The following is a 24,121-nucleotide window of genomic DNA, read 5'->3' on the forward strand; positions in this document are numbered from 1 at the left end:
AGGAGGGAAACGACTTTGGGCACGCGCGTGGTTGGGAGTTGGACTTGTTAACGGTAATCGGTCGTCGAGTTGCTGTGGAGTTCGATTATTTTGTTACCACAAAAATCAGTCTTTAAAAGTGTTCTACAAATTACACGAAACGATAAAAACACCGAGCCTGGACTAACATTTGGCTCACTGGGTTAAATCTGCGAAGTTTAGGTGAGGAGAAGTTTAGCGCCGCTGGGGCTACGGGCGGTTTTTTTTCTTTTTGGCTAGGCTAACGGTGGCAGGTCTTCTGGGAGCTAACGTCGACGGTACTTCCAGAACACTCGGCAGGATTTTCAGGTGTAAAAACGGTAAGTTCTGTACTAAATCCTGCATGGTTCGCTACTGTAATTCTGTGTGCTTTTAAACTGAGGGACAATCATCATAATGAGCCCTCGCCTATTAACTTAGTACCTGATATGATGCTAGCTTTTGCGTTATTGAAGTAACGTGTGATAATAGGTAATTAGTTAGCATTAAAATAAGTTCTTAACATGAAAGGTTTGAAATAATGTTGTTTTCTGATACTAGACTGGACTGTCAGAAAAGACAATAACTAAACGATGGGGTTGTGCTAATTTTCAAGATGCTGTCAAACATTTCTGTGATAACCTGTGTGCTGTTTTTCGCCTCGTTTAAAATATTTAAAATAATTGAAAAATATATTTAAAATTTGGAAGTTAAATCTTGTCGTGGAAAAAAAAAGAAGAAAAAGTTCCTGCTATTTAGACGGTTGAGGCGTTACTTGACCCCACTGTTAGACACAGAGTTTTTACAGGTATTACTAACGGTTTTCTTTGACATTGGAGCTCATACGTTCCTTGGTGGTTGGTAAGGAGCAGTCGCGTCTCAATTCATGGGCTGCATCCTCCTCAGGCCGCATTTGTAGACCGATTACGTCACAGCGACGCGCCGAAGGCTGTCCGAATTCGTAGACTTCTCCGAATGCAGCCGACAAATGCGTCCTCCTTTTCCCCGAATTTGAAGGATGGGTCGGGTGTGTCCTTCGTGGCCCACCTTATCCCATAATTCATAGCCCAGCCAAACTCCAGTTTCCGGTGTCGTGCCAAACTAGGTATCCCCGACAGAATTTGTTTCCCCTGCGTCGGGAGCACACGCTGGACTGTCCAAATCAAGGACAAACAGGATCCCACATTGTTGATTTTTAGTTTACAAACACTTCTTATAATGACTAACTACTCCTGACATTTTTGAGATGTTAGCTCGTTATACAACGAAGTTATAGTGGGATACAAATAATATCAGGCTGATCCTGCCACAATTTGTTCCCCCTGTGTAAATCGCACACAAACAGTATCCCACATTGCTGATTTTTCGTTCACAAACACTTCTTATTATGACGCATTACTCCTGAAACTTTGGAGGATTTAGCTCTTTATATAGTAAAGTTACAGGAGAATAAAAATATAAAAATAGTTATCAGCCAAAATGTTAATGGTTTATTAAAATAATCCCACCTGACACCCGTGAGCAATAAATATATAATTTTCTGTTGTAACCCTCAAACTGAATGGTAATGTAACGATACTAATTTTTCACAAAATGAAAACATCAGTACTTCTTGCGTGCTCCCAGCACAGGGGAAACAAATTCTGTCGGGGATACCTACTTTGGCACAACACCGGCAATGACAGCCAAAGAAAAGCTTACCACAAAACGGAAAAGTTATGACAAATCAGACTATAAGGCAAAAAGAAAGTGCAGCTTTATGGTTTCATGGACAAAAGAATTTCTGTGGCTGCAATATGACGAGCTAAATAACCAGGGCGGCACATAAGTGGTCCGCAGGTGCGCATTCGCTGTCAAAATAAAAAACGTGCACAAGATAAGAAGTTGTTTGCGTACATACGATTTTCTGGAGAGGACAGACATTTGTTTAGAACTCTTAAAGATGTCGAAGAAGCTCCTTTAAGCAATTACTTTGGTGTTCCTCCACCTCCAAAGAAATGTCAGAAGGAGTCCGAACCACAAAAGAAGCGCGTATTCTCGGACAAGTGGTTGCAGGAGGTGAGCTGGCTTCAAACAAATGATGAACGCACAGGTGTGGTGCAGAATGTGCTGTGAAAATCCCACTCTAGCGGACAAAAACAACCTTTTATATGGACACAAACGCGCGCTGCAACTTCTTATCTGGTGCGCGTCTTTTATTTTGACAGCGAATGCGCACATGCGGACCACTTATGTGCAGCCGTGTAAATAACATAATGTTCTGCCGGGTGTGTTGTTGGTTTTCCCTCAATTTCTGCGTCGACAAGCGCCTTTGTTACTGGGACCAGTCATTTTAAGAAAGGCCCCTATTAGAACCCATGAGAAATGCAAGAAATGCATTATTGCTCAATTTGCAATATCTTTCCCAGAACAAACAGCAATTGCAAATAGAACAGCGTACTATGTTGCGAAGAGTGAACTACCACTGGCAAAATTTAGCAGTCTTTGCAAACTTCAAAAAGCAAATGGCCTAGATCTTGGTTACACTTGCCTCTTACCCGTGACTTCAGTGGAAATTTCAAATTCAGGATCTGACACAGACTGATTCATGTCCTACACAGTTCTTACACGTTCATAGAAATTTCTGTTCAATTAGAACCAAGTATTTGAGTTGTTGATTGTAATTTTTATACAATGTTGTAATTTGTGTTTCAACAATTTTTTGATTAATGTTTTGTTTCCGTTACAATATTATACTTTAATGTATAATGTAAAGGAAACAAAACAAGAAACAAACATCAATCAAAAAATTGCTCTCTTTTTTTATTCGGGCTACTTAAATTTATTTTGGGCTACCAAAAACGGAAGAGTCCCTGCCCGAAGGGCTACCAGGGATTTTGAAAATTTGCGAGCCCTGTACAGGCAGCTTTATCTGTGACCATTGAGGACTTTGCTGTTGACAAAGTGATATACTTAAGGACACTGGTAGGAACTGCTGCTTTACTACATAAATTAGGGGTAGGTGATATAACCACGCCGTGGACACAAGTTTGTGAATGCAGTAACTCAAGAATGGGGCAATGTAGGATTCTGAAACTCATACCATGTATGTATCTGCTAAAAATCTTGGAGAAGTTCAAATCTCTGGCGAATCTCAAGGTCAGAGGTCAAGTTTTCTAAGAATCTTGTAAATGTGATAACTCACATGAGGCAACGTCAAATTTATACCACTGGTTGTTACATTTAGTGTGTGTATGTGTGTGTGTGTTCCTGTGTTTTCCAGATAAGATCCAGATCCTCATGCAGCGGTGTTGAGAGGTGACGAATCATGGGTAGCTAGATTTGATGAAACTGCCAAAATGTCGTCAATCTTAGGACTCCCTACACGAGGATCAAATGTAACTGTTCTCATATCCAAGGTCCATGTGCATCCCCATTGCGTACTTGTGGAATTCTGGGGAAAATTTAGCCTGGAGAGGACTGCAGAGTATGAACGTCTAGCCAAAGACATCCAGTCCCCTGGGGACTCTTTGCAAGAACTGGAAGGAAAACCTGGTGACCAGTGCTTGGTTCAGATTGAGAGTATTTGGTATAGGGCTCGCATAGTCTCAAGTAATGGCTCAAAATACACAGTGTTCCTCATTGACAAAGGAACAACATGCCGTGCCATCACAAGTAGGCTTGCATGGGGTAAAAAGGAGCATTTCCAACTGCCTCCTGAAGTGGAGTTTTGTGTGCTAGCTAATGTGCTACCACTGTCACTTGAGAACAAATGGTCCCCAATGGCGCTTGAATTTCTGAAATCTCTAACTGGGAAGTGTGTGTCAGCACATGTGCAACAAGTACTAGTCCTGAACAGAACATTCATCCTGCACATACCTTGCATATCCAAACAAATGTATGAGATGGGATTTGCTAAGAAACTATCCCCAAACATCTTCCAGGACTTTGTCCTAAAGTCAGTGCAGCCCCATAGTGGAGCTGAGGTTTTTCCAGAGATCAAACGGCTGTCCGTGGGACCTGTTGAACAACTGCGCAAGCAAGAGGTGTTCATGTACCCAGAGCTACAGGGAGGAACTGTAGAGACAGTCGTTGTAACAGAAGTGACAAACCCACAGAGGATTTTTTGCCAGTTAAAGGTCTTCTCTCAAGAACTGAAGAAACTGTCAGATCAACTTACACAGAGCTGCGAAGGGAGAATGCCCAATTGCGTTATAGGCCCAGATATGATTGGGTCTCCATGTTCTGCAAGAGGAAGTGATGGCAAATGGTACCGCTCTATTCTACAGCAGGTATTTCCAACCAGTAACATGGTGGAAGTATTGAATGTTGACAGTGGAACCAAAGAGTTTGTTAAAGTGGAGAATGTAAGGTCACTGGCTGCAGAGTTTTTTAGGATGCCAGTTGTCACCTACATCTGCTCTCTCCATGGAGTTATTGACAAAGGGGTAGGATGGACAACCACCCAAATTGACTACCTCAAGTCTCTCCTGCTGTACAAGACGATGATTGCCAAATTTGAGTACCAAAGCATCTCAGAGGGTGTTCACTATGTCACTCTTTATGGAGATGACAATACAAACATGAACATCTTGTTTGGTTCCAAAGAGGGCTGTTTGCTGGACTGTGAAAAAACACTGGAAGATTATGCTATCCGCAACACAGCACACAGGCAACCGCATCCAGCCCAGCAAGAAAGAACGATGCTAACTCCTGGAGAAGTTGTGGAAGAAAAAGAAGGCAAAGCAGGTGCAGAGAGGGTGCCTGCTGAAGTTCTCCTGCTAAACTCCTTACATGTGGCAGTTGTTCAGCATGTAACAAACCCGTCAGAGTTTTACATCCAAACACAAAACTATACAAAGCAGTTGAATGAAGTAATGGATACTATCTACCATCTCTACAAAGATTCTCTGAATAAAGGATCTGTTAGAATTCCAACTGTTGGACTCTACTGTGCAGTCAAAGCAGCAGATGGTGATTTCTACAGAGCAACTGTGACTGAAGTTGGTGAGACACAGGTCGAGGTATTCTTTGTTGATTATGGAAATACAGAAGTGGTCGATAGGAGAAACCTCAGGATACTTCCTGCTGAGTTCAAAAAGCTGCCACGATTGGCACTAAAATGTACTCTGGCTGGTGTCAGACCTAAAGATGGGAGATGGAGTCAGAGTGCCTCTGCCTTTTTCAGAAAAGCAGTAACTGATAAAGAACTAAAAGTACATGTACTGGCCAAATATGATAGTGGCTATGTTGTCCATCTGACAGATCCCAAAGCAGAGGGAGAACAACAAGTCAGTACACTGTTGTGTAGTTCTGGTCTTGCTGAAAAGGCTGGCAAACCAGGGCAGTGCAAAGACACAATGCATCCTGCTATTACGCCTCCCACACAATATCCAGTTGCCAGCCCACCATGTGGGAATAAGAACACTGGATTGGCTCTCCAAGTCCAAAACATAGTTGGCCTTAGCCAGAAAGAAGGAAGAATGGCTACCTTTAAGGAACACATGTTTCCTATCGGAAGTGTCCTTGATGTCAATGTGTCCTTCATTGAGAGCCCAAGCGACTTTTGGTGCCAGCTAGTTTATAATGCAGGACTCTTGAAATTGCTCATGGATGACATACAGGCACGCTATGCAGGCAGTGAGTTTCAGCCAAATGTCGAAACGGCTTGTGTTGCTCGTCACCCTGGTAACGGATTGTGGTACAGGGCCCTTGCGATTCATAAACATGAAACCGCTCATGTGGATGTGTTGTTTGTTGACTATGGCCAGACAAAGACGGTCTCCTTCCAAGACCTGAGGAGAATCGGCCCAGAATTTCTTACTCTGCATGGTCAGGCTTTTCGATGCAGTCTGTTGAATCCCATTGACCCTACATCTGCTGTAACTGAGTGGAGCGAAGAGGCAGTAGAAAGGTTTAAAAACTTTGTGGACTCGGCTGCTTCCAACTTTGTGATTCTGAAATGCACCATATATGCTGTCATGTGTAGTGAGCAGAAGATTGTTTCCAACATTGTGGATCTAGAAACTCCATTTGAGAGTATTTGCACTAGTATGGTAAATGTCATGAAAGGTACACCTCCCAAAAAAGCTATGGGACAATGTTTTCGTCTGGATACATACTACTACTCAACACACAGTGTCAAAACTGGGATGGACGAAGAGGTCACAGTGACATGTGTGAACAATGTCAATCAGTTCTACTGCCAGCTTGAAAAGAATGCTGATGTGGTAAATGACCTCAAGATGAAAGTGAGCAGTTTTTGTCGTCACCTTGAGAATGTAAAGCTTCCAGCAGTCTTTGGAACTCTGTGCTTTGCAAGGTATACTGATGGGCAGTGGTACAGAGGGCAGATCAAGGCCACAAAGCCAGCACTCCTGGTTCATTTTGTGGATTACGGGGACACTATTGAAGTAGATAAATCTGACTTGCTCCCAGTTCCCAGAGAGGCAAACGACATCATGTCTGTGCCTGTGCAAGCAGTGGTGTGTGGTCTTTCTGATGTCCCTGCTAATGTTTCCAGTGAGGTGAACAGCTGGTTTGAGACAACTGCAACAGAATGTAAATTCCGAGCGCTAGTAGTGGCCAGAGAACCTGATGGGAAAGTGCTAGTTGAGCTCTATCTTGGAAACACTCAGATCAATTCAAAGCTCAAGAAAAAGTTTCAGATTGAGATGCACACAGAAAGCCAGGTTGTTTGCCATGGTCGGAGAGCTTTTGAGGCTTCACCGAGTTATTCGCAAAAGACGACAAAACGGACCACAAAAATGGAAGATGACACACAATTCCTGAAGAAAAACAGTTTCTCTGCTTCAAAACCTCCTTTTACTTTAAGGGATGACAGGAAATCTAATGAAATGAACCTTTGGAACAAAACAACAAAGTCAGTTCATGAAAATGGTCAAAGGATCAAGAGTCCACGACTAGAGTTGTACACACCTCCACAGCAAAGGCAGTCATCTGCTGGTGGCAATGTCAGATCTTCAGATCTTCCAACAGATACCAAGAAACTCAAGTCAACAGTAAATGGCACAGAATCCCAAAAGGAAAGTAATGCTGAAAAGCTTCCTAAACTTTCAGACTTGCCCTCAAATTCTATCACACCTGGTATGGTAGCAGATGTCTACGTGTCACATTGCAACAGCCCATTAAGTTTCTATGTGCAGTGTGTAAGGGATGAGGATCATATATATTCCCTGGTAGAAAAGCTCAATGACCCCAATTCAACTCCAGAAACCAACAGGCTCAAAGACGTGCTACCAGATGACCTTGTTCAAGCACAGTTCGCAGATGATTCCTCATGGTACCGAGCAGTTGTAAGAGAACTCCATGGTGATGCAATGGCTCTCATTGAGTTTGTTGATTTTGGCAATACAGCCATGACTCCACTTTCCAAGATGGGCAGACTCCACGAGAAATTCTTGCAGCTGCCAATGTACAGCACACACTGTATGCTGAGTGATGCTGCTGGTCTCGGGGAAGATGTTGTAGTTGATCCAGATGTGGTGTCGGCTTTCAAAGAAAAGATTTCTAGCAGTGGAGAAAAAGTGTTCAAGTGCCAGTTTGTCAGGAAAATTGGGTCTGTGTGGGAAGTTAACCTTGAAGACAATGGTGTGAAGGTTACGTATAAAGTGCCTACTGTAGATCCCGAAATCACTTCAGAGAAACTTGAGCAAGTAAAGGAAAGGAAGGAGCCATCCCAGGTATCTGATATCAGAGAAGTGCCAGAGAGATCAGTGCTGAGCCACTGCTCCCCACATAACTTTCTGGAAGACCTATTTGAGGGGCAGAAATTGGAAGCCTATATCACAGTCATAAATGATGATCAGACTTTCTGGTGTCAGTCTGCTAGTTCAGAAGAACATGATGAGATCTTATTAGGTCTCTCAGAAGTTGAGAATTCAGCAGGTCAGAACCACATTGATCCAGATGCTCTTGTTCCTGGAAGTCTATGTATTGCTCGCTTTTCAGACGATGAGTTGTGGTATCGTGCAGAGGTCATTGACAAAAATGAGGGTGAGCTCTCTGTTTTCTTTTTGGACTATGGAAACAAGGCTAGAGTCAGCATAACAGATGTGAGAGAAATGCCACCTTGCTTGTTGAAGATTCCACCACAGGCATTTTTGTGCGAGCTTGAAGGCTTTGATGTTTTGTGTGGATATTGGGAAAGTGGAGCAAAGGTTGAATTGTCTGCACTCATAGATGTCAAACTGTTGCAGTTGACTGTCACAAAACTAGCAAGAGCTACAGGAACAATCTTTGTGCAGGTGGAATGCGAAGGTCAGGTGATAAACGAGTTGATGAAAACCTGGTGGAAGAGCTTCATAACCGAAAATAAAGCCAAAGCAGATGAACCGCCTGGTTCAGATGAAGCATCAGTGCCGACTGACTCATCTGTAAATGAGTCTGTGGTACCTGACGATCAAGTAGAGAATCCCAAAACCGAAGAAGCAGACAAATCTCATATCCACTTTGAGAAAGACAACAGTGACGAGCTCAGCACTGATCAGTTTGAGCCTTGCACAGGAGATGAGGTACAAAAATTAAGTACTCCAAAGTCCTCTAAAGATTCAGTTCATCTTGAGTTTTTTGGGATCCAAGAAGAAAGTGTTTCCACAGAGAAGACCGAAGTCCAAGCCTCTGCAATATTGATCAAGGACAGATTTCCTGGTGATAGTGGTATAGATGAAAGTATATTGTCGCCACTTGATAACCAAGATGACAAAGACCAAAATGTTTTGACTATGAACTTTAACATGGAGGACACTAACAAAGAACCTGAAGAGGAGCAAGCCTTGGTAATGGACCCTCTTGGGCCCAACGTCTCAAGTTCTCCAGTGGATGAGAACCTTTTAGAGACAACAGATGACCTAGAGAGAACTGCAAACACTGACAAGGAATCTCTACTTGAAGAGATGAACGCAGTTTCCTACAGCTCTGACATCATGAATGTTTCTGGTAAGAAAGAGCTTAATTTCTCTTTTTAAAAATGTTTTTCTCCTTGTTGGCACACAATATGGTTGAGTTCAAATCTGCTCAAATCATAATGAATGCCATGTCATTCTGGAAAAATACCTGTGTAATAATATTACATTTGCTTGCTGGAGTCTGATGGACTCAGAGTTGAGTCTCACATGTTGTCAGTTATTATGCAAGTTAATGATTTCATATGTGTTGCATTTTCCTTTTTCTATTTCCAGATCTAGCCAAAAACCAAGATGGAATAACAGCTTCTGTAGGAAGTGGTACTTCCCTGAACCGTAGGACAACTGTGAAATTGGTAGATTTAAACTTCATTATGTCGAAATAAACTGATGATCTTTTTAAAAGCCTTAAAAGTAGGACTGTGCGATATGATGAAATATATCGGATGATAAAATTAAAACATCTAATTTCATATTATACACTATCGTTTGTTTCATGGTGTCGCAAAATAAACCGTTTACGGCAATATTTTTTTCATCGTTTGGATGGCCACCATGCAGGCACAGAGAATACCAGCATGGCCGTTGATGATGAGGCAGAACCAGTTAGCTCCAAACAGAAGGACCAGTCAAAACAAATCGAGGACCTTATTTCTAAACGAGGGGCTACCTCTGTAGCATGGACATGGTTTGGTTAGGAAAAGTCTGACGCGGACCAGAAAACTGTACGATGCAAATTATGCTGCAAACCGGTCCCCACTTCAGACTCAAACACGACAAACCTCTTCTACCATCTACGCACGAATCACGTGAAAGAGTACGGAGAGAGTTTATGGACGCCAGGTGCTCAAAATACACCTCAAACATTAGAACAGGCTTTTCCCCGCACCACGCCATGTAATAAATACTCACAAAGAAAATGGCGTCCGTTACAACTTGTAACTAAAAATGTATAGTTTCATGCATGAAAACACTTCACACAAGTCGAGTTGCCCAAGATTCATGGAATTTACAGAAAATGCACTATATTGTGATACATATCATTATCGGGATGAGAAATGTCATATCAGGATATGAGAATTTGGTCATATCGCACAGCCCTACTTTAAAGCGTCATTCTGTAATTTAAAATTGTTGATCACATACGTACATATTGGTATCTTCCATTTTCTCAAGGTTCCGAGGAACGCGGTTAGTCTCATGGAAAGTACTGATCTAGGAACTGAAGTGTCAAAACAGGTACAAGAAATGACAGCACAAGACATTTGATTGGATTAAACTATTAGAACATTGACAAGGACATAATTTTGTTTACTTTGTTCTTTTCTTCAGATTCCCACTGAACTAGTGCTGCCCTCCCTTGTGCCTCCTGAGGAGCAGTTGTGCAGTGAGTGCTTCTTATTTTGTCATCCAACTCTTGATACGGTGGTTTTTCATTTTGAAAGGCTTAAAGTGAAAGGGAATGAAAAAACAACGGGGTTACTTTCTGTAGTTTGGCCAGCTGACGGCCACAGTTACAGCGTTGATTTAGTTTAAGTTAATGTTTCAAAAGACTAAATTTAAAGTTTTAGACATAATTTAAGGATCTAAATGCTTTTAGTTTTAGTCTAGTTTTAGTTGACTACATTTCATAAGACTATAGAAGACTAAATCTGAAATTGATTCAGTTTAGTATAAGGTGTGAAAGTTTGTCATGGTTTTACTGATGAGAGAAAACACAACTGATGATGTTTCAAAAGAACACAAGTACTCACAAGTACTCGTATTGAGAAATGTCTCAGGCTGATGATATGGGGTATAAATGGGTGCAATTGTCCACAAAGGTGCTCCCAATGAACCGGAAAGTGAGGCCGGAGATGGGATGAGTCAGCAAGAGGTTCCATGTGCTACCACACAAGCTGAGGTATGCTGGGGACGAGGATATACCGTAATATTGGTATCGATGTTAAGCAGTTCTGCTTTTGTCATGATTAGTAAATATCAGATTGATTATTTACTGTTATGACTAAGGGTAAAATGCTCTTACTACACTGACATAGTCCCATCTGGAACTCTCAGGTGAGTAAAGATTAATCTGCTCTATTTCAGAGTGACTCTGTGAGCGATGAGGAGTCCTTGGTTCATCTCAACATTCCAAATTCAGGTTTGATGAGATTTTGCCAGATTTGATATTTACATGTTAAGTTCAAATGCAAGTCTGCAAGCATGAACCTCGCATGAAAATAACAGTACACCATACTGCCAAAAGTATTCACTCACCCATCCAAATCAGTGAATTTCAGTGTTCCAATCACTTCCATGGTCACATGCAAATAGAATTAAGTATCTAGGCAGGCAGACTGCTACTGCAAATATTTGTAAATATTTGTCGCTCTCAGGAGCTCAGTGAATTCCAGTGTGTTACTGTGTTAGGATGCCACCTGTGGAACATGTGCAGTTGTGAAATGTCCTCGCTACTAAGTATTAATACGAAGTAGAAGTGATTGGAAATGACAGCAGCTCAGCTACTGCAGCTCAGTGGAAGGTCACGTAAAATCGCATAGCAGGGCCAGCAGATGCTGAGGTGCAGAGGTCCTTGGATGCAGTGGTGTAAAGCATGCTGCCACTAGACTCTAGAACATAAACACACTTCTAAACCTTGTGGTGGAAGAGATGGAAGAGCTGTTTTAGCTGCAAGCAAAGGGTAGCCGGACATTATATTAAATCCTTTGGATTAAGATTGGAATGCAACTTAAGTTCATATGTTGGTGAAGGCAGATGAGTGAATACTTTTTGGCAATATACTATAGATATGCCAATGATGTGGTTATTTTTTAAAGCAAGTAAGCTATCATTCCCCATTTAAAACTCTTTGCGGCTTGTCTGTGTTCGGATCTCGCAGACACTGACGAAGCTGCCAGTGAGCCCCTCACGTGCACTGTGCCCTCGCTGGAGAAGGTAACTAGATAGTGGAGTGTGTCTGTATGTGCGCTGTCTTCTGACTGCCAATAACTGCCTTTTAAGTGGTGATGCATTGTCCCACCAGGGAGATGTAACTGCTCATGTATTTAAAAAATAAAATAAAAAATTATGTTGTGGTGACAGTGCACAGAATACATCGACCAACAAGGCAAAAAAACAAACAAAATCTGTAATCAGTTCATGGGATGCATGGCTGAGGATGTATTGCTCAGTAAATATTGAAAAACACATTGAAGTGATGTCTTCAGATCAGCTTTTTAAAATGTATTTATTTTTTTGCCATGTGCAGTTTTTATATTGATTGTGTAGTCTCTAATTTGAAGTGTAAAACATAATTTCAACATTGTTCTGAATTTCTATTTTAAAAATATGTTAAAAAGCACAGATTTTGATTTGGGATTTGCTACGGAAAACAAGCAGAGGTTACAAAATATACTCGCATGAGGAAATGGATTTGAAGCTACAGAATTGTAAAATTAGACTACAAATATTTTAATCACCAAGATTATTTTTTGTTATTTATTTTTTTTAGGGTGATGAGATTGAAGAAGTGACCAGTTGTACTGAAGAGGCTTGCGTAACAGATGTCTGCACAGGTATCAGACTTCAGATCAGGGAGTGTACAGTTCACTGCTTCTGAGTAATATTCAGTTTCTCTGTGAAGTCCTCTTTTTAGATATGCACGCAGTTTTGTTTTGTTTTTTTTTACTGCAGAGCGTGTGGTGAGTGGTGATGGTGAAGACTGTCTGAGCTGTGTGACAGCAGAGGAAACGGTAATTTGTTTCTGTTGGTTTTCAGAGTAACTAAACAACAATGTCTTGCAGCTGTTTAGCTCATACGTGATTAGGCTTTTCACAGGTAAATTTATCTGACACATACTGACCCTGTAGAACACTTTATTTCTCTTGTCTCTGTATTTCCTGACAGTAAAGTAGTGCAACTTCTTTTATAGGTCCAGAATGGATCACTTGGTGAGTCATTTTTAATACTGAGTTACACAACACATGACACTGCAAACTTCTTATTACAATATTAATATAAACAAATGGCCAGAGGGGCCGATGGCGCGATATGGCAGCCTCGCTTCTGTCAGTCTGCCCCAGGGCAGCTGTGGCTACAACTGTAGCTGCCTCCACCAGTGTGTGAATGCGAGAGTGAATGAATAGTGGCATTGTAAAGCGCTTTGGGTGCCTTGAAAAGCGCTGTATAAATCCAATCCATTATTATTATTATCATTAAATATGAGGATAATTTAACCAGCAGCCTATAATAACAGTGCATGCAACAAGTGCATGATTGCAGTCTCTGACAGCTGGACAGATGCATGGGTCTGCTGGCAGCAGAGCTCATATTTTACAAACAAAGAACAAACTATAATATTGGAACACATAATGGAGGTTGCTATTAAACAGGTGTACCATAAAGAGAGATGTTAGGTAACACTTTTAAGGAGTTGTACCAATATAATTATTCTTGGAGCAGACAGCCAAAATTTGAGAGAATGCCCACACTTTGTTCTCTTTGTTGCCAAAGCTGTTTATTATAGAATGAAATTAAACATGAGGTGAAGATGTGGCGTTGATATGAAGTGTTATTACCTTAACAGACACTCCTTCAGGGAACACAGTGGAAGGTGGTGATGTTGCCCTAGAGGATCGAGGACCGTGGACTACTACTCCTAGCGGGGTATGAACATCAGACGGGTATAGTACAAACCAAGTTTAACACAGCCAGGCTTTGGTCGCATTAGCTGGTTCGACAAAACCAAAAACCCAGGTTGGTGATAACGGGTGTGGTTATCAGCTTTCTTTGTTAAGCCAGGCAGAGCCAGAGTGCTGCCTCCTCCAGTAAGAGACGTTCTCAGATGATGATGAGGAAATGGTGATCAAGGTGTTTAAGTTCAACACTGTTTCAAATAAGAGAAAAGATTAAATGTTGCAGAAAATCATGAATCTGGTGATTTGGTGCACAGAGCGGTAACAAACATTCAGTTCATTATTTTATGTCCAAGTGTGAGCTCAGTGCTGATGTTTATATGGCGGTGACGACAGCTACACTTTAAAAATTACCGTCTCGGCCTACGAAAGGACACATGGAAGTATTAAGTTTGTTAGCAGATTTATTTTTTTAACCTTCATTTGGGGGGGGACCCCTTAATGAGATTATCCTGGTGAACAAAGAGCAGAACTATCACAATTTGCATAAATTTAGTTGCACACACAGTTTAGTAGAGGCAACATAAATGAAAATAAAACAGAAATTATAAACTTTGGTGTCAATTAAAAAAAAAAGAAAAACAGTAAAAGTGCTTGTCTGCTATCAGGAATAAGGTAATAATATTCAGGCCAAACGTGCAGCTTGAAACAACTGCATCAACATCATTTAAAATTGCCCTAAATTCATTAAATGACCCCAGGCTTAACGACTTGCACATATAAAATGTACTTGGCCAGGAAAGAAGCTTCTTATCACTTGAAACGAAACTAAAAGAATCAGTGAAAAAGTAGCAGATGTTAAACTGAACACGAGCTGCTTCTGTTTGTTGGAGCGGGCTTTAAAGTGATGAGTGTGATCGTTTTGTTTCAGGACGACTCGATAACCGAAGATGAGACGTTGTGTCTTCGTGAGGATACACTTTCTGGTGTGTCATCTTGGCTTTTTAAATATCAGATCTGATTACATAACACGCATAGGGCTACATTTCCTGTATATTTTCTGTTGCAGCTTTACAATCTGATGCTGAGCCACAGACCTCCACAGCTATTAAATCTTCAGATTTGGTAATGCACATTTTTCCAATTTGAGGTTTAAATGTAACATTGTATCTCTGCAGAGACTATACACACTGTTTGTATTCCTGTGCAGAATAGCCTTGTTGAAGAGGTGACCTGTCTTGTTGGAGAGATCCGTTTGACAGAAGTCTGTAGAGGTACTGTTTAAATTAAAGAGCTCATTTACAGCTTTGTATTTTAATTCTGGGCTACTACAGTAGCTTGGTGTGATTCACAGTTCAGCTAAAGGTTGTGTAACCTGCACCGAGCCAAGCCACTGTAGCTACTACAGCTGCTCGTTTCAAACAGAAGGTTTCATCAGCAGGTGGGTGGACCCTCTGTACCCACAGCAAGGGCTGTGTGTCTGAGGTGACCACAGCATGGATGCCCCCTCTCAATAACATTGTATGGAGCCAAGAAGAGAAAGTCCAGTCTGACACAGAGCATTGAGAGGAGTCTGAAGCTTTAGCTGTACATTCCTTTAAACTAGGACCATGCTTGTTGTAAGCCTTCATCTGCAGTGTGTATGCATTTTTGTCATTTAGAAATGAAAAGTATTTTTATTATTTACTTTCACAAACATAAACGTGCATCAAGAAACACGCTTCATTATATACTCATGTATTCTTGTTTTTCAGATCTAAAAGAGGAAGCTGAAATGTTGACGGAGGAGTGTGAGCTGCAGGAGCGTCCACCTTCCCAACAAAATGAGGTAAGAAATGTAAAAATGAATGAATTCAGTTTAAAGTCTAAATCTAAATATGGAGATGTGATATTTTATGTTTTAGGACTGTCCCTAAAAGACATCTGTCATAAATATCACATGGTTGATGATTCACTGACATTAGGCTATGCAGGGCGATTGTGGCTCAAGAGTTGGGAGTTCGCCTTGTAATCGGAAGGTTGCCGGTTCGAGCCCCGGACAGTCTCGGTCGTTGTGTCCTTTGGCAAGACACTTTACCCGTTGCCTACTGCCTGGTGGCACCAGTGTCCGGCAGCCTCGCCTCTGTCAGTGCGCCCCAAGGTGGCTGTGGCTACAATGTAGCTGCCATCACCAGTGTGTGAATGTGTGGATGATTGGTTGTGTAAAGCGCTTTGGGGTCCTTGGGGACTAGTAAAGCGCTTACAAATACAGGCCATTTACCATTTTTAGGCTATGGATGTTCCTGGAAAGTTGTTTTTTTTTGGTTTGTGTTTTTTTGCAGTTTATGATGCTTTTAACATAGCAGTGTAATATCTTAAACACAAAATGTATTTTTTGGCACTGAAAAGTACTAATATGGCCAGCTAACAGGGGCAGCAACATTCAAGCATCTAACTTGTCGTGTATTTCTACACTCCTGCAGTCATGTGGAAGAGTTTTCACAGGACTCGACACATTTCTAAGAACACTATTACTGCTTCCTTATTAATTAAGTAGCAGCCAGGTGCTAATGTTCAAATGCATTTCATTAACTGATTATCTTCAGGTGTGAGCACCTCTGTAAAACCAGGGGTTTTGGCACTTCTCTGTATATAAAAATATTCTAAAGTCAAATGTGAGGCCGTCTGTCCACCAGCTGAAGTTTGGTTTAATCAGATCATGCAACAGGACAATGATCAGCACAGCAGCCAGAGTCCAGACTCAGCCCAGTTACAACGCTGTGCTGAGGAAAAAACCCTCAGTGAACTGAAGCAAAGACGAGTGGATCCTTCTCCGATACTCAGACTGACTCACATACAGAAAATTATTTGCTGCTCATGATAACTGTTGTTCTACAAGATGTCCAATCAGGAGGTGTGCTTCATTTTTCTGCACGAGTGCTGTGAATGTTTTTTTTCCACATGACTGCAAGTGCTTACATTTTCTGTTGGGTATTTGACAGTATGTTCAGTGCACACTGCTTATGCACGTGCTCTTCATTGTACCACCGACGTATCTAGATGGCACTCATGTTAGCCTAAAGAATACCAAACACACATTACTGTTTTTTCATTCAACCTTTTAACATTTCCAGAGTTGTGATGACAGTGTGTCGACAGATGAGCTGCCTTCTCCTTAGGACAGTTTTGGTAAGTTTTGTTCTCCAGAAAAATCCGGTCAGGTGAAAGAACAGCATTCATACAATGTAACCATTGGAGTAGGAAGTAGTGATAGAAATGAAGAGCCTGTCATTGGGTGCTTCTTATTCTGCAAACATGTCTAATCACTTTCTTGTGCCTCAACTTCTTTGATGCTCATATTAAAATATAATAAATAACCACGAGTGTGGAGCTGAGTGATGTTTCAGAAAGCAGGTGTAACGAACTCTGAGTCTCACTGAACTCTGATGGTGCAGTCAACTCAGTGCAGCGCAAAAAACCAGGAGAGCTAAAATATCAGTACATGATCGATGAATAGAAAAGAGGTTTTATTCAGCCTCGTCAGTCAACTTTTACACTTTTGTGCTTTTGTGTGTGTTGGTAGATGACGTGTTCAGCAGTAACCCGACGGGAGTGTACATGACAGCAACCTTATGTGGCCCAAACTGGAGGGTGTTTTTTTTCTTTAAAGAATGATTGTTCTGTGATATCAGACATTAATCTCGGTGATCTGCAGCGGCAAAGTTGTTGAGATTCAAACTTTCAAATAAGGCAGCATTTAAAACTGCAGCAGAACTCAGCCAGAGCAGCTTGTTGAGCCAGTGGTCAGCAGCAGTTACTTGAAGCAATCATTTTGTCTGACACACGGTGGCAGAAATGTTGGATCGCTCTTCTTCACAACAAAGCTTCAGTTCATTGAGGTTTGCAGCTGTGTTGAGGTCTGGCCATCGCAACACTGATTCTTTTCTTTTTCTGCCATTCTGTTGGAGGTTTGCTGCTGTGCTTGAATTCTAGTCGAGCTTAAGTTTGGTTGACTCAGTGAGTACGAAGTGTCCAGGTCACGTGGCTGCAAAGCAAACCCGTCCTCAGCCCTCCACCTCTGTGACCGTTTGTATGGGGTGTTTGTGATGTAACAGCCAAAGTCAGATGTAACTTTGCAAACCTAAGTTGTGCTGCCAGAGGCTTCCCCCGGCAGCCGCTCCAAATAATTCCTACTTACTCAGTGTTTCTGTAGTTTTACTGTCATGAACTCCAACTTTACTGAGGCTGAGCTGTAGCTCAAAGCTTTGCTCTTACAGAGATGTGACGGTGGATTTAGGGTTTCTCAGGTTTGTAAGAGTCTTGTGACGACTTTGTTTTTCACACAGCTGTAGATTCTAGATTTTGTTTCTGTGATAGTGAGTCTGCAGTGTTGAGTGATTGCTCTGTCCCTGCACTGACGACAGATTGATTATGAAAGCAGTCATGTTAAAAGAAACTTTGAGTCTTTCAAAAGATATCAAATCTTTATCAACTGTATGAATGAAGAATTAAAACGGTCAGCTGCTTCAGGCACAGAAACTCGTGTTGAAGGAAACCTGTCACGGTGCAGGTTAGCATCACACGCTGCTGCTCTGGTAACTGAGGCTACGTCCACACATACACGGGTATTTTTGAAAACGGAGATTTTCTGTTTTCGTTTTAAAAAAATAATCCCGTCCACACGTAAAGGCAGAAATGAAGGAAAACGCTGCTAGGAACATGCCAAAGCAGCAGGTGGCGCTATATTCCTAACCGTGTAGAAATGTTGGCCAATCAGAAGTCTAGAAGCCTCGGTGGGAAAAAGTAAACAAAGCTGGGGCATAGAAGCAGAACCGAGTCGTATGTGTGGAGGGACAGTAACTGTGTGTATATGTAAGCATTTAAACACTGCAGAGACAATTAACAGTAACAGTATTGTAGAAATTCATTTCACCGAAACAATAACGTGGCGCACAGTGTGACGTCAAAAAAGGCGCACACCTTTGACGCTGCGTTTTCTGCGTTTTTCCTCGTCCACACGTAAATGCAAAAACAGAGTTTTCAAAAATATCCACCCTGGCCGGAGTTTTTAAAAAACGCCGTTTACGTGTGGACGAAAGGTGCAAACGCATAGAAAAATCTGCGTTTTCAAAAATACCCAGGTACGTGTGGACGTAGCCTGACTCAGAGCTGAAGTTGGCGTTTTGTCAGAGTTTCTTCATCTCAGAGTTTCCACTAAACCTGCTTTCTGGAACATGGGCAGATACAGATACCTGTCTGTTTGTTCTGAATGAGTTATGATGTTGATGTATGACGTTACCATTGAAAGTAGGAGGAGACAAAAAGGCGTATTTGCTGACTGTTGCTTTGTTGCTGCTAACTTCCTTTCAGGAATCCAGCTGTCAAAGCTGTTCTGCGGAGCAGCAGCCGGCAGAGTGACTGCCTCTTCTTTTCTTTTTGGACGTTAAATAGAAGATTACTGTAACTGCATATTGTTTTGTGTTGTTTCAGATGGTTCAGTTCATTTTCTCTGTGTTCATTTTAAGTGCCCAATGCCAGTGTTGTCATTGTTTTGGCTTCTTTGTGTGTTATCGTCCTATCGTCATACCTTTGATCTGCTTATTTCATTGTTCCTCTAAAAACAAACAGCTGTGAAGCTGAAAGTCTTTATATGGTAATAGTTGATAAAACATGAGGAGTTTGTTTTGATAAACTGCCAAACAATTCTTTAGATGTTTGAGTCTTTAGTTTCTTTGCTCTGGTTTCAGTGGCTGTTGTGAAATGCATGGAAAAAAAATCTATTTGGTGTTAATCCACGCGTTGAAGCAAATTTGTGTTGGCACAATAAATATTAATATTCAGTGCACATGAGTCATGGTTTTGCTTCCCCATTTAATTAGTTTCTGTAACATTTTATTAAAAAGGAACACGTCTTGGAAATGTTTCATGTTTGTCCCTGTAAAACATTTCGATCATCGTCCTCATGGGGTTGGAAACAGTTGCTTTAACATTATGAACATACCCAGTGTTTAAAAACCACTTTTACAAGCTACAGATGGAAATCTTTACTTTTTATAGAGATATCTAGATATAGAATTGGACACTGATTAATATCAGTAAGGCGATGTGGCTTCATATAAACAAACATAACAGTTCTGTTGTCACACATTAACTAGTGGACACCCAGCTGTGCACACATACAGCGGGTGGGACGGGTGAAACTACATGATACACCTGTAAAGTTACAGAAACGCTTTCATTGCTCACACTGTCCTGTAGTTATACATTTAGAATGTAAAGTTTCCATGAATTCACAGAAAATGTCCTGATGCTTCGGTGTGGTACGGATGGCCGTGATCAACAGGAAAAGACAGAAGTTCAAACTCTATGCAGTCCTTCGTGTTTCTAAAGCTCTCCAGTGGGTCGAATTGGAGTCTTTGCTGGGGCAGTTTTGGCCCTCGGGCCTTATGTTTGACACCTTGTTGCTTGTCAGTTTTCTCCCATTCACAGAACGCCCGGAGCAAGCTTCATAACCGAGACAGGTTTAATTCACTGCCTGTTACTTATAGTTTGTTCCTGTCGTCTTGTTGCCTTAGTATTTTAATTTGTGGACTTCCTTTAAAGATTAAATTTTACAGCCTTACTGCCACAAACTGATCAATGAAGTGTTTTTTAAAAAAATGAGTGCTAAACATTTGTAAAGAAACCAGATTTATTGGATTTCTGTTGTGTATAAAAGTTACATAGCACTGACCAAGGAAAGAACTGTACGGTGGCTTATGGCCAATGGGATGTTTAAAGCAGCTTTTTAGTGTTTACAATATTCATTGAAAGATGTTCTTGAAGTTACTGGATGCCTTTTACATGCTAGCTTGTCTAATAATCTTTATCACATAATTCTATAATGATCTTTTTCTATAACTTAAGATTGTCATCATAGGCCGCATTACATAATCACACAGCAATCATAGAGTACCTTGTCTTTGATCAAAGGTCCAAAGAGGTACAGAAACATTTGGATTTATTTACACTAAAAGATAAAAACTGATTACAAAGATTTGTTCAAGAAATTGCAGCTTATAGTAAAGATGTCACCAACAGTGAGAAGAAAGTTTCAAGCTGCTCGTTTGCAACATTCAGGCCTCCTGAAACAAACACTACGCTGAGTGCTTGATCCATCCAGAAAGAATAAATCCATCCTTTGATGAGGTAGAGATTAGATTTCCATCTGATTACTGCTTTAAAAATTATTTCCAGTTTGTAAAATGTGCTTAAAAAAAAATGCCAAGTAGGCCTGACTTGACATTTTAAACCCATTGCACTGACTCCTGCGCACAAGGCGAATGCGAGAGGCCACAGTATAAGAGGCACAGCGCCGGTTCAGATGGCGGACTGAAGCAAGTTGACATTAGTTCCTGGGATGAGGTTTTCATCTTCTCCGTCTATCAGAGGGTCCCACTGGTTAAAGTTCTTCTCCAGGCCTGCAAGAGTTTTGCACAGAGGAAAGAGGAATAAGCAGAGCATTACTTCCTGCAGACCAACAGCCAACTCCTCACAGCTCTGCTGATACCGCCGTACACATCTTACTATTATATCCTTTAAAACGGCTTTAATGTGTTCCTGCATTACATGATTAAATCTGACGAACGACGAGCAGGAGCTCTTACCGAGATGGCGTTGCAGAAACGCTAGTGTTGCTTTATTGCACAGGTCTATGGCGAGCTCTGGGTCGATCTCTCCTTTGAGTTTCATCAGCTTCCCGATCCAGTTGCCTGTGAGAAAGGTGAAGTCTGGGAAACTCTGGTGGACTGTACCTCTGAAAGAAAGCAGGTGAAGAAGAGACGTCATCACAAAATCAGCCCAAATTATCCCCAAAGTCTCTAAATGAAAGTGCAGCAGACCAGTAGTGGTACCTGATGGTGATCATTTTCCTCTGTATGACGGCCGAGTCGAGCTTCTTCATGCGGCTGATGTTTCCCGCCCACTGGAACTTCTCTGAGTTGATGAAAAAGATTGGCTGCTTCACCCGAGGAAAGATCTCATCGTCTAAAGGAGTCATCCAGGAGTCTAGCGCTACTCCACACCTGTTTGCACCAATGCAGGCCAGGTTATTACTTTCAATAATCTGGGTCTGTGACTGCTGCCTGTAACACGTTTCTAATGTATACTAAGCAAAGTGAAATGCCCTCATGCACACAGCTCTAGCCCTGCAGACATCATGGACAATAAGAGCGCAGTTACAAGAAGTGATAAAAGACTGGAAACCAAAAAACCCATAAAAACATACTTGAATTTAACCTCTTTACACAGAGCCTCTATGACTGTTGCTCCTCCAAAAGAATGGCCCATCACTGCTATCCTGCACAGGTCCATGGAGTTCTGTTACCAAGAACATGAGAGAGAATTAAGAAATCAGCACAAATGAAATTTACTCCACTGCGTTTCACATTTTTCCTCATCACAGATTAAAGTCTGCTGATGTTCTTTATGCAAAACAGCATTTCATGAACTTTGGACTCTGCAGCTGATGGATAAGCTGAGGCTAACTCAGGTTTTTCCTCAGTGCACTTTCAAAGTCATCTGAAACTAGTTGATGTCATTTTATTGTTTAAACACACACGGCAGCACAAAAAGTAACAACTTTGTGTTCGATACTTCTTTGTTGTACCAATGCTTTTTGCCAATAATCTACAGCTGCAAAGTATATTTGGGGCCACGTTTGTGCGTTGAGCAGCAGAGTTGAGTATTCGAGCGAATGCCAAACAGCTTAGTCTGTGTCGACTCTTGTGTGGCGTTGGATGGGATGAGCAAAGTATGAACAAGACATATTGGCAGTTTAACAGTGTTTTTCACAAGTCAGCCAACAAAACCAAAAGTAGTGGTTGAAGAATGGGAAGCTATACCACAGCACTGCGTGACCAGCACGAGGAGCAGGTGCCATGCTGTTGTGGCCGTGTGTGGTTCCTCCACATGCTGTTGTTATGACTCTTATGTCTTCAGAGTTCAATAAATGACACCAAGTAGAAGATTTGGCAACTTTTTCAAACTTGTAGCAAAATGTGGGGGAAATAAATAAGCCTGGTCTAAGACTTATTGCCCAGAAGCATCGATACAATCAAGTCAACTAAATATGACTTTTGGTGCCAAACTTATATATAAAAAAAATGTGCTGGTAAATGAACTTTGGAAGCTCGAGACTTTAGGGAAAGTTGCAATAACTACAAAGATAGAAACACTCGTTGGTCTTCTAAGCATCACAGCAGGATGCAACAAACCCTGAAACAGATTTTCCAAATGTACAAGTTGACTTTTTGTGAACTAAGAAATGATTAAGAAATTAAACAAGTGCTGGAATTGTGAAGTTAAGGATGTGCACACAGGAAGCAGTTCACTCAACCATTCATCGCTTTGGAGCTGATGTTTGTTGCAGACACTCCATGTTTGACACCTGCCCCATATGTCAATCAGCATCATCTTTGCAATACTTCACCTCACAGCTTAGAAAGGTTGAGTGCTGGGTTAGCCTACATCGCCTCATCGCTTTGTCAGTGGTTTCTTCGCCCAGCTTGAAGTTGCACCACTCTGTGGTCTCTGGTCAAAACCTTGCCGTTGCTTCCTGATCTACTCTTTAAACTTTTCTCCGTTTCAAGTTGAGCGATCGAAGCAGTGAAGAGTACCCCTGACTGACACACGACAGGAGTATAAATAGATTGGAAGTTGCCTAGGTAACCAGAGGCTGGAATGTCTGCTTCCTACGACGGGGGTCCACACAGGATCACCGCTTTGTTGCCGACGGCTGGTTGCTAGGTTAACCCTTTGATGTATGTACCACTCTGTCATGTGTCAGTAACCAGCACACTTTGCTCTCCCAGGTAACAGCATCAGCTGTTCACCTCGAAGGTGAGGAGAGTTCAGCTTTAAACACTGTAAAGCTAAAAGGCTGCAACTGTTGCCTTTTAGCTTTGATCAAACTTCAAAGAGACGTCTAACACACGCCCACAAACTGCGTTTCCTGGAGCCTTGTGACACTTGCCAACTTGCCCCATGCTCGTGTTACAACTACTTTCTGCGTCTTGTGACACATTTCCATTATTGTGTTTGCTACCACACGCCGCATGACATGCATGCACGTCACAGCCAGAGGTAACCAAAAGCTTACCGTCAGCGTCGACCAGTCGAAGTGCGTCTCCAGAACATTTTGCACTGAGATTCCTGAGTTGATTTCAGTGAGTTTATCCAGAGCCAGAATGCATTCATCTGCTCTTTGTTTCACCTGAAAGATGAAACAAATGAATTCATTCTGTTTCTTTAAGGCGGTAAATTAATATTTACCTTTACATTCACGACATCTGTACACATACGACAAACAAAACCATCTTTTTTCCCCTACTATGGGATTTATATACTCCCGGTCTCCCTAAACTTCTGTTTATGGTGGGCAGCCAATCAGAGGGAGCTTCTCTTAAAGGGAGGGGACAGGAAGCTGTAGTGGAGCTGAGCTGCTGCACTTGGACCCAGTACAAGATAAACTAGGATTGTGTTGAACTGTGAGTTTTGCAAAACTACTCTGATGAACAGAAAAATAGAAATATCCCTCGCCTTAATCGTAGATTTAAAAAGCCACCTGCTGTCTGCACTCCCTCGTTC

The 24,121-nt window shown here is 41.6% G+C and overlaps 2 protein-coding genes across 13 annotated transcripts in view; one reads left to right on the forward strand and one right to left on the reverse strand.

Annotated features, from left to right (window-relative positions):
• tdrd6a (tudor domain containing 6a) lies at nucleotides 1-20,652 on the forward strand. Of its 9 annotated transcripts, none has more exons than XM_085133873.1 (18): nucleotides 1-342; nucleotides 3,265-8,934; nucleotides 9,177-9,256; nucleotides 10,077-10,139; nucleotides 10,233-10,287; nucleotides 10,724-10,803; nucleotides 10,989-11,043; nucleotides 11,782-11,837; nucleotides 12,394-12,457; nucleotides 12,576-12,634; nucleotides 12,814-12,832; nucleotides 13,468-13,547; nucleotides 14,448-14,502; nucleotides 14,586-14,641; nucleotides 14,727-14,790; nucleotides 15,271-15,353; nucleotides 16,630-16,684; nucleotides 18,866-20,652. In XM_085133873.1, exons 2-17 carry the CDS (start codon nucleotides 3,336-3,338, stop codon nucleotides 16,672-16,674), a joined length of 6,513 nt encoding a protein of 2,170 aa, XP_084989999.1. In that variant the 5' UTR covers nucleotides 1-342; nucleotides 3,265-3,335; the 3' UTR covers nucleotides 16,675-16,684; nucleotides 18,866-20,652. The 9 variants fall into 9 exon arrangements, 7 of the variants coding, with proteins under 7 accessions (XP_084989999.1, XP_084989998.1, XP_084990002.1 ...); XM_085133872.1 differs by having other exon boundaries at nucleotides 1-338; nucleotides 3,260-8,934; XM_085133876.1 differs by having other exon boundaries at nucleotides 1-338; nucleotides 3,260-8,934; nucleotides 15,271-15,344.
• Nucleotides 18,865-24,121, reverse strand: part of pla2g7 (phospholipase A2, group VII (platelet-activating factor acetylhydrolase, plasma)) — a 9,163-nt gene continuing 3,906 nt past the window's right edge. For all 4 annotated transcript variants that reach the window (XM_085133912.1, XM_085133913.1, XM_085133910.1 and 1 more), the window contains exons 7-11: nucleotides 23,634-23,747; nucleotides 21,762-21,853; nucleotides 21,388-21,558; nucleotides 21,142-21,290; nucleotides 18,865-20,955 (exon numbers count right to left, since the gene is read on the reverse strand). In XM_085133912.1, coding sequence (XP_084990038.1) covers nucleotides 20,855-20,955; nucleotides 21,142-21,290; nucleotides 21,388-21,558; nucleotides 21,762-21,853; nucleotides 23,634-23,747 — 627 coding nt within the window. In that variant the 3' untranslated portion in view covers nucleotides 18,865-20,854. The remainder of the gene's footprint in view (nucleotides 20,956-21,141; nucleotides 21,291-21,387; nucleotides 21,559-21,761; nucleotides 21,854-23,633; nucleotides 23,748-24,121) is intronic.

Source organism: Neolamprologus multifasciatus, chromosome 15, assembly GCF_963576455.1.
Source record: "Neolamprologus multifasciatus chromosome 15, fNeoMul1.2, whole genome shotgun sequence".
Taxonomy (NCBI): Eukaryota; Metazoa; Chordata; class Actinopteri; order Cichliformes; family Cichlidae; genus Neolamprologus; species Neolamprologus multifasciatus.